At 46.3% G+C, this 10,832-nt stretch overlaps 1 protein-coding gene across 1 annotated transcript; it reads right to left on the bottom strand.

Annotated features, from left to right (window-relative positions):
* Nucleotides 1-5: 5 nt before the first annotated feature.
* On the bottom strand, nucleotides 6-10,160 carry cyb561d1 (cytochrome b561 family, member D1; the record flags this gene model as incomplete). The annotated part of the gene is made up of 3 exons (XM_084542862.1): nucleotides 6-2,099; nucleotides 4,799-4,836; nucleotides 10,004-10,160. 3 exons carry the CDS (start codon nucleotides 10,158-10,160, stop codon nucleotides 1,590-1,592), a joined length of 705 nt encoding a protein of 234 aa, XP_084398988.1. The 3' UTR covers nucleotides 6-1,589.
* Nucleotides 10,161-10,832: the final 672 nt, after the last annotated feature.

The following is a 10,832-nucleotide window of genomic DNA, read 5'->3' on the forward strand; positions in this document are numbered from 1 at the left end:
CCACTATCCTTCCAGTTTTTAATAATGCGTTGGACAGTTCTTAACCCAGTTTTAGTAGTTTCTACAATCTCATTGCATTCAGAGTTTTCATCCAAATTATAGTGGAACCAGGTACAAACTTGCTAAGAAAGCAGAAAGGAAGGTTTTCTATTAGTGGAAGTTCAGATTTTAGTAAAACAACAGATATTTTCGACCAAGTGCATTGTTGAGTACTTTTAAAGAAACTAAATATGCTGAATCATCTTTTATTATACCACACACACAGTAGATATACAGGAGCCCTGTTGGCTGTCCAAAGGTCACCCTGATTTTTATAATGGATTTAATATGTATTGAATACAACAGGACATTAAGGCAAGGAGCTGGAGGATCAGTGCAGATATATGCAGTACGTCTTTAAGCATTTAGTTATCTAACAGCATTTTAAAATAGTCCACATTCATCGTCCTGATTGTTGCAGTTTCAAATCTGAAGCTGCTTCCCTGGAAAACCACAAAGCAAAGTATCAACCTACATGCTGCCTGTCTGTAGCCTCTGCATGTCCAGCAACGACCCGTCTGGCTAGTTCGGTTGACAGTAGATAGAAGTTCCTAAACTGTTTGGTGAATTGTGGAATGACCAGAAAGATGAGATCAGAGGAACCAAGGTCATTTGATTTGATGCTGGTTTGTTTGGGCTCGGTTTAGAGTTATTATACCACGGCTGGTAAAGAGTCAGTCTGATTAGGATGTAGTGCAACTGATTGGTAACGTTCAGAGTGTTTTTGAATTCTTTAACTAATGACGGGGTTGGTGGGTCGCTGACGTCAGTGCTAGAGGAAAGCCTCGTCTGTGACAAAGCAACACAAAAAGAGATTAATTTTTCACAAAAACAAAGTCAGATTATAAACATAGAGGGTAGACAGAGCTCACATTGCATCGCAATAAAGGAAATTTGATTTGTTACCGATGTGACGGTCTTATTGTTGAGCTGCAGCTGGAAAGTGGTTTGTGCCAGTGGAATATAAAGAGCAGCAGCATAATATCCTAGAAATCAGTCTCTCTTTTTGTTGGTTATCCGACCCAGGTGGGTGAGTAGTGCTTGTTGTGTTAATCAGAGTCCTTTGCTTCTGCTAATGTGAGACGGTCAATATCTCACATTAGCAGTGGATGATGATTCTATGATGATCTGTTGGTGTGATCGACACGTAATTCAACACAAAGTTAAGATTTGGAAAACAAACAAAAATAATGTAACCGCCCTTCACATACCATAACTGAATAAATAAATAGAGTTTACAGGCTGGCTGGTATGTAATCACTCACAGCACCTTCCTCTCTAAAGCTGTGTCCTCACACAAACAGCAGTAGATAACCCTTCAGAAAGCAGCCTGCATACGATGAGACTGTACGGATCATTTCAGTTCAAGAGTAGAAACTCATCTGCCCATACTACACCCCTTTGCCAAAGCAGATTTTCTAGACGTTTCAAGCAAAAAAAAACACCTTCAGGAATTCCTTTCAGAAAGCCATGGCTTCAATGTTTTATCTTCCCAGGCTGCTCTAGTCTAATCTGATTCTTCTCCGAGTTCAGTATAAAGTAAGTGCTTCCTAACTGGACATCTTCTTGCGGGGCAGGTAGGCATTAGTGATCTGGTTCATCACCACCAGGGCAGGGAAGAGGGGCAGCAGGAGGAATGCCCACCACGCCACTCCCTTCACGGTGGCCTGGAACCAGTCTGAGAGCATGCCCGACATCACGGTGACCGTGGCCAGCAGGTACACCACCAGGCCACAGGTGGCGTGGTACAGCTTCAGTCTCGGCGGGGACGAGGAGGAGACGCGCAGCAGTTTGGGGAAGATCACACAGATGCCACAAGCGGCTTGGAGCGCGGTGGCGGCCAGGGTGCAGGCGCCCAGCAGGCTGTGCCAGGTGACCAGGTGGGGGAGCTCTGACACGTTTTTGCTGGCCACCATGAAGCCCAGGCCGGTGGCGGCAGCTATCAGCACCAGGGTCTGACAGAACCAGTGCAGACGGACTTTACCCTTCCGAGACTTGAAGCAGAAGGGAGATCCCTCAGCTGAGAAGAGAAGGACGCCTTCAGTCAGGCACAGGCAATACTGCAGAGAAAGAACATAAGGACAGGCTAATCAAGCTGTTTTCATTACGTATTAGCAAAGCAAATAGAGGCTGATAGACTGTATATGAGAAAACACACAGCTTCTATTATCTTCTTACATCAGGAAACTTCCTGAACCAGTGCTGTGCATATTTTTTGTAAACTGTGAACTGAACGCATCATTTCTCCAACTGCGAGCGTAGACGTGAGTTTGGCTCAATCTGGGGGGAAATAACAACGTTCACCCCCCTTCAAGAAAAAAAAGTTTTACAACAGCTGTCAGCCAATGTGCGATTTACGGCAAACAGCATGGCTGGTGCAGCTGAAAGAGAAGCCGCCTCTGGCAACGCAGAAGCAACTGATCCACACAAACAGTTGAGTTATTTCCTAGTATAGGAATATACCGTCAATGGTTACTCAAAAAAGCAGCACAGGTCCTGGTGGAAAAAGATTCTATTGAACAAGGGTGGCAGGAGACATCGTCCATATTTATATACAGTCTACGGTTTGTTGCTGAAAACTCTGAACTGTTTGCGTCCTTTCTAAATAAATGAGACAAACCTGCCCAACAAACCTTTTGTGTCCATTTATTTTCGAACCCTTTCAAAAATTCAAACACAACCATGTCTATTTCTCTATCTTCCAACTTGTCCGTTTATGATTTTAGAGCACAATTAGACCAATAAGCCAGTAACAGCCAGAACTGTAGGATCCATCATTCCTTTAAAGTTTGTGAATATCAGTCCAGCTATTAAACAGAAATACTTTATGAGATCAAACGAAGCAAAACTGAATGAATTTATAATAGATAAATAAGTCTGACCTCAGAATGTGTGTGTGGTGCTTAACAAATAGAACAATGCGTCAAAAGCAGTGGTTAAAGCCTGACGCATCAATCAAAGGTCTACAGCTCACTGGTGGGAGTTGCCTCTGGCAGGAGAACAGTTCAGATATGAAGGACGACATTCTGCAATGATGCGTGAACGCACAAACATCGATTGGAAAGTTGTTTTAGTGCCTACATGTTGTCGGTGTGTAACACAATAGCTGGTGCAGTGATGCAACACCGCTAGCTGGACCGTGTCAGCACTCCCTCTGCCAGTCCATCCTATCTATTATTCAAGTGGAAAAAAGACAGAGACGCAAAGACGAGAAGGCGCCTGAGGTGAGTGCTTCTAGGAGAGTACATTAATTAATGTAGTATACTACATATAAGTTTTAGTAACTAGTGACTGTAGGAACAAGTCTATTATACCATCTCTGATGATATTTCAGGCATGTCCCAGTGCATCACACTGGGGTAAATAAAACCTAAATTACGCTATATTAGCGTAGTGCTGCGGGCGGCACAGTGGCGAGGTGGCTAGCACTGATGCCTCACAGCGAGAAGGTCCCGGGTTCTAGTCCGTGGGCCGACTGGTTCCTTTCTGTGTAGAGTTTGCATGTTCTCCCTGTGTCTGCGTGGGTTCTCTCCAGGTTCTCCAGCTTCCTCCCACCGTCCAAAGACATGCTGGTTAGGTTCATTGGTGATTCTAAATTGGCCGTAGGTGTGAGTGTCTCTCTGTGTTAAATGGTAAATGGCCTTGCTTTTATATAGCGCTTTTCTACCTATTGGTACTCAAAGCGCTTTACAGTCATAGACACATCTACCCATTCGCTCACACAAGCACACACACATTCACACACCAGTGCCACGCACTGGGAGCAACTGGGGGTTCAGTGTCTTGCTTCAAGGACACTTCGGCATGTGGCACATTCCGCTAACCCTCTGGTTCGTGGACAACCCGCTCTACCTACTGAGCCACAGCCGCCCTGCGATAGACTGGAGACCTGTCCAGGGTGGACCCCGCCTCCAGACCAATGACAGCTGGGATAGGCTCCAGCCCCCCCGTGACCCTTCACAGGAATAAGTGGGTACAGAAGATGAATGAATGAATGAATATCAGTGCTGCATTTGACACAATATTCCAGATAGCTGTGACAATTCCCACACAGCCTGAAAACGGGAGAGACTTCCTAGAATAGAGCTAAACTGCTTTGAATTTGAAGGACAGGGGCTACTTTGTTGGCCTATGCAGACACCGAGTAGGGTCAGTAAGCAAAATTATTAGGTGTATTCAAATGCACCTCAGTTCAATTCAATTTTATTTATATAGCGTCAATAACAACACAAATTGTCTCTAGACGCTTTAAAAAAAATCGGGTCTGAAACCCCCAGAGCAAACATGAAGGCGAACATGAACTCCCTTTTAACAGGAAGAAACCTTGAGCAGAACCCAGCTCATATGGAGGCACCCATCTGCCTGAGGCTGGCTGGGTGGAGATAGAAAAAGAGAGAGAATAGGATAAACATACATCTGTCATAGATATGTACATCTGACTAAAGCGTTCATGCAGAATCTACAATCACTTAAAGATAAACCAAAGAAGAAAGAGTGAACCTCAACCCTCAGCTTCAGTCTCTAATGCGAAAGACAACAAACCAGGCCAGACCTTCTAATCATGGACTCTAAAGTAGACAATTATGTTTCAGAGTTGCATTTCTCTTCAGTAGGCCTCTCTAAGAGAAGACTTATGCCAGAGATGCCTCACTGATAATACCACACGGCAACTGCTTTGTCGCCAAACAAATCCTTTTGCTTTCCGTTAATATGTGCGTGTGGAGAAACATAGTAACGTCATATATGGAGAGTTACTTACAGCAACAGACATGCACACTGGATGCCAAGAAAACAGACCTGGAACAGAGAGAAACACAGGTGAGCATGTCACGACCTGAAATCAGTAGCGCTCCAGGACGCGTTTCCAGTTAGACACACAGATGGCACGACTACTTGCTTTAGAAATGCTCAAGTTAATTGGCAGATGACTGACAAAGGAAACTGATCTGCGAACGTAGCCAAATATTGTGTGATTTATGGCTGCGTGACGTTAGTGTGCTTGCAAATCATTATAGATGTGGTCGATTGGTTCGTGGTTTAGTCCGCATCGTCGGGGCGAACCACGGTAGATTTGTTTGTGTTGTGATTCATAAAAGGACTAGGCTAATTATTGAAATATTAGTTGTTGTCTAATATTAATGGTGAGGAAAACGGTTTTTGCAGTGGCAGCGTGGAGGGGGGTGACTCCAGGATGCTGGAATTCACTGTTAAGCCTTCTTGAGGTGTCCTGGGCCTAACTTAACGAAAACATTGGTGAAGGGAGGTGCCCACTTGAAAACCCCAATGACATGCTGCATACTGCTGTTGTTTAGGCCAGGTTCCTGATGTCTTCATGTTGTTTGGTAGCTATGGTTAGCTGCTGAGCGGGCCATACAAGCCAGCAGCATTTACTTAATTCGTTTAGATTGTAGGTTAAGCGTCATATCACATGACTGTAGGTTTGTTAATAATAATATAATAAATTTTATTTATAAAGCACTTTACATCAAATATCTCAAAGTGCTACAGGTTAAAAAGAAGAAGAAAAGGTTTTAAAAAAGAAAAAACATCTAAAGGGGACCAAAAGCTTTGCTAAAAAGAAATGTCTTAAGACCTTTTTTAAAACAGTCAGTGGATTGTGGTGCCCTCAAGGTGTCAGGGAGGGCATTCCACAGACGTGGGGCAGCAGCACAGAAGGCCCTATCTCCCATGGTCCTCCGTCTGGTTCTGGGTATGTGGAGGAGGTTTGATTGAGTGGAGCGGAGGGAGCGTGTTGTGTTTTGTGGATTGATGATTTCTTTGAGATAGGGGGGTGCGTGTCCATGGATGCATTGGTGAGTGAGGAGGGAAACTTTGTACTCAATCCTGGTGGAGACGGGAAGCCAGTGGAGTGAGTGGAGAATGGGGGTAATGTGCTCATGTTTCCGCACTCTCATCAGGATCCTAGCTGCAGAGTTTTGGATGTACTGAAGCCTCTGCAGACTCTTGCTAGGAATCCCGATGAGAAGTGCGTTACAGTAGTCCAGTCTGGAGGAGACAAAAGCATGAACCAGCTTTTCAGCATCTGAGAGGGAGAGAATGGGGCGGAGTTTGGAAATGTTACGGAGGTGGTAGAAGGAGGTCTTGCAGAGGTGATTTATATGGGCTTCAAACGTGAGTTGAGAGTCCATTTTTACACCAAGATTAGTGACTGTTGATGAAAGGGGGATGTTGGCGCCAGAGAAGGTGATGCTGGTTATGGATGATGATTTGGTCTGGTGAGGGGTGCCAATCAGTATGGCTTCGGTTTTGGAGCTGTTTAGTTGGAGGAAATTGTGCTCCATCCATGACTTTATCTCCTCCAGGCAGGAGGTGAGTTTTGATGGGGATGAAGGTGAGGATGAGGTTGCAGCTGTGGCATTTACATAAAGCTGCGTGTCATCAGCATAGCAGTGGAATGAAATTTTGTGACGGCTGATGATTTGGCCAAGGGGGGTGAGGTAGAGGATGAAGAGGATGGGGCCAAGGACTGATCCCTGGGGGACACCGCAGGTGACTGTGTGTGGATGTGATTTGGAGTGACCCAGGGAGATGTATTCTGTCCGGTTTGTGAGGTATGACTTGAACCAACTGAGAGCAGTGTCATTGAGTCCAGTGGTGAGGTGGAGCCGGTTTAAAAGAATGCCATGGTCGACAGTGTCAAAAGCAGCAGAAAGATCCAGGAGGATGAGGAGGGAGGGAGAGCCACCATCAGATGACATGAGGAGGTCGTTTGTGACTCTGACGAGGGCGGTCTCTGTGCTGTGAGCGGAGCGGAAACCGGACTGGAATTTTTCAAAAAGGTTATTATGTTTGAGGTGGTCCAGAAGGTGGGTGGCAACTGCTTTCTCAAGTACTTTCGATATGAAGGGGAGATTAGAAATGGGCCTATAGTTGGATAGGACGTCCGGATCAAGAGTGGGTTTTTTGAGTAATGGTCTGATTATGGCATTTTTTAAGGCAGGGGGAACGTGACCAGTTTGGAGGGAATGATTTATAATAGCGGTGATCAGGGGGGTTAGGACAGTGATATGGGTTTTCACCAGGGAGGTTGGGAGAGGGTCCAGAGGACAGGTCGAGGATTTCATCTTCCTGATGATGTTCTGCACCTCTTCTGATGAAACCACAGGAAAGCAGATTAGGGGTTGTGAGACAGTATACGCTGTAGGAACAGTTTGGGTGGGAGGACCAAAAAGGGCAGAGCGAATATGTGCAATTTTTGATGTGAAAAAATCCATGAATTTATTGCACTGCTCTTCTGTAGTGGCAGTAAGTGGAGGGGGTTGTGGTTTGAGAAGGTGATTTACGGTGGAAAAAAGCTGCTTGGAATTTCCTGGACTGTTTCTGATGGCATCGGAGTAAAACTGTGACCTTGCATCTTTGAGGGACTGAGCATATTTTTGCTGTTGCACCCGGTACATTTGTTTGTGGACAGTGAGGCCAGAGGCTTTGAAGCGCCGCTCAAGGACTCGCCCTGCTGCCTTCATCTTACGAAGCCCATCTGTGAACCAGGGAGCTGAGCGGGTGAAGGTGACTGTTCTGGTTTTAACAGGGGCATGGAGGTCCAGGAGGCTGCTCAGATGGCTGTTGTAGTAGTCCACTGCTTCATCGGCTGATGAAAAGTGTGTGGAAAGATGTTGAAAGTCTGCTGCCAAGAGTTCTGGGTTTATGTTTTTTAGGTTTCTGAAACAGATATTCCGCTTAGGCTTGGAGAGGCTGGATGGGGATTGCAGATCCATAGAAATGGCCTTGTGATCAGACACACCTAGGTCATACACCTGCAGGTTGGTGAGAGGGGCAGAATTTGTAATGACCAGGTCCAAGGTGTGTCCCCTGGTGTGCGTGGGGACATCAACAAGTTGTTTTAAATTAAAACAGTCCAGTATCTGAAGAAATTCAGCTGCAAAAGGGGAGGAGGGGGTGTCAACGTGGATGTTCAGATCACCTAAAATTATGACATCGGCAGAGGATGTGCAGAAAGTTGTGAAAAGATCTGACATCTCAGTGATAAATGACGGGTTTGGTTTTGGTGGTCGGTAAATGAGGAGGAACAGCACAGGGGAAGGGGACTTAGATTTAAATGCAAGGCATTCAAATGAAGACAGTTCAGGTAATGGTTGCAGAGATAGCTCCAGATCGCTGCGATAGATAACTGACAGGCCGCCACCGCGTCCTGTGCTGCGAGCTTTCTGGAGGTAGCTATATCCCTGGGGACAGCTCTCATTTAAAGAGGAAAAAGTATTTGGTGGGTGCCAGGTCTCTGTAATGCACATATAATCCAGACGTTTATCCAGGATATGGTCATGAATAAGGCAGGATTTGTTTGTAATAGACTGTGCATTTAAGAGTTCAATTTTGCTACTTGATGATGCAACAGGTCTTTGCACTGGCCGTAGCAGACTGAAATCCACTCCGCGTTTCCCATTTAGCTCACTGAGAGGTGTTGCCATGGAGACGCCCAAACTACTTATCCGGTGGGAGACAGCGCTCTGATGACGTATGCGTGGACCGGGATGGACCGGGATGGTAGGACTTGTCTGTGAGCAGACAAACTTTCTACGGGAACTTCTATGGATGTAGCGTGGGCGGCGGAGAAGTCCAAGTTGCTTAATCACTGCAGTGCATGGTGGAGTGAAAAAACTGTTGAGATTCATCAGCTGGTTGGGGGTGTAACTCAACATAGTGGTGGTGCCGGCGACAGCGTGGAAGAAGTGCAGGTTGTTTTTAGCCGCGTAGCCAGGATGCTAGCTACAAGGACTTCCAACTCTGCGGCAGGGGCGATGGGTGGTTTCAGACTTCCCAGATGCACTTCACGATGGCAGGGACAAGCTGAGCCCAGGTTGTCCTGTGTCCACTTTGCCAGCTGAGGTAGCAGCAGCGATGACCAATTCCAGGGAGTCTCCGAGCAGGTGTTGTACGAGCAGCAACCGCTAGACTCGAAAACTACCTGATACTGACGTTATTTTGGCCCAGCGTCAGGATGGAAAAGGAGAGACACCAGCAAGCTCGAGTCCAACACACCTCCCACCACACAAGCAGACAGCAAGTCCAACAGCAGTGAAATAGGCCTCGCCGATGGCAACCAGCAGAAAAAAAATAAATAAAACAGTTGATCACCAAAACGACCAAAACGCGAACCGGAGACAGACCCCACAAAACGCAACAAAAGTGTGGAAAAACAAAACAAACAATCAAAACAAAAAAGGCTATCTATAACTGTACAGCTAAAGTAACGAATATACAAGAATTTAAGAAAAATAATCGGGAATAAAATAGTAAAAAATAAAAAATCCAAACAAAAACAGGTCAGACGGAGCGGCTTGAGCAGCCAGCGTCCCCGTTGCCATGGAGAGTTAGTGGTATCATAAGTGCTTAATAAATGCTAATTATAATGCTGAGAAATGCTAAATAGTGTAACTGAGCGGTAGTTAACTTAGTTAATTCTTGAGCATTTGCTCAACAGATTAAGAGGTTCAAAAGTTAAAAAAGCTAAATTATTAGCATATCAGCTTTGGCTTAATTTCTCAGCTGAACAGGGCCTCTAAATGTGTTTTGCCTGGGATTTTGGCACAAGGGATTGTAACATCTAATCCTGTGTATTAATGAATGTCTATTACCACAGCTCTTACGATTATATACAAATATACAGCAGTGAAATGACAACGTCTGCTCCTCCAGTTGAAGCCATAGGGGAAATAACTGCTCCAGTTAGTCAAGAAAAGTACAGTACAATAAAGCAGAAGAATGCAGCTGACAGAAACTACATGAATATTAAAAGTTCTTACTACATCTTCACGCCAAATAATGACACCATGGTTATAATTTTCATAAATAAATGTATTATAGCTGACTGACTGAGCATATATTCAAACCACCACACGAGTCCTTCTGTGGGTGTTTCAACACAGTTGATGACCATGATCATCATCGTATTGTACACTGATCACCCATGCATCCAGTCACTCACTGGTTCCGGGTCTGGACAGCAGGCAGATGACGAGGGTCAGTCCCAGTCCAGTGATATGAGCCGCTATCGCCGCCACTCGCCGCAGCCAGACGTACAGCCAGAAGTCCCGCATCCCCAGACCCTCTCCCACCGGGCCGTACTCCACGTCGGACGGCATGCCCCTGACCCGCCCTGCCCCTGACCCCCCCCCCCTACTGCCCTGCCCGGCTACCTGCTGCGGAGGAGCGGTAGGGCACCGAGAGCGAGAGGTGCGTCGAGCGAGCTGCAGGGAGACCTCTGGAGCTCCATGACCTGTGGAAGGAGGAGGAGGAGGAGGAGGAGGAGATGACACAAGAGACTGAAACCAGTCACGTTATACACACACAAATACACACCACAACAGCAGCAGCCCCGTAATACTTCCGGTGCGACTCTCCGTCTCCATTATTTCATCTCATATCTCTATGTTCTTGTTAGATCAGCACAATGCAGAGTAAGGGCTCTGTCCCTGTTCTTATATGTGTCCTGCCCTGATCTAACGAGTGTAGATCCCGCTTCTACAAATCTGCACAAAGCTTTACCGTCAACTGGCCACCGACGTCCCCCACGTCCGTCCCCCACGTCCGTCCCCCACCACAGCTCCTGACGCAGACAAGTCGGTCCACAGCTCAGTCAACGGTCCACGCAGTCTGTGGTACTGACCGCAGCAAAACCCCACGACGAGCTAAACACTGACGGTGAAACCTGCCGTCCGGTCGGTCGGTGCCGACTCCCACTTCCTGGTTTCGGTTTTCTTCCGCCCCACGAGTATGAGTGGAAAACTTCACCTGACTGACTGGCTGTGTTGGAT

The sequence above is a fragment of the Chelon labrosus genome (assembly GCF_963514085.1).
Source record: "Chelon labrosus genome assembly, chromosome: 4".
Lineage (NCBI taxonomy): Eukaryota > Metazoa > Chordata > Actinopteri > Mugiliformes > Mugilidae > Chelon > Chelon labrosus.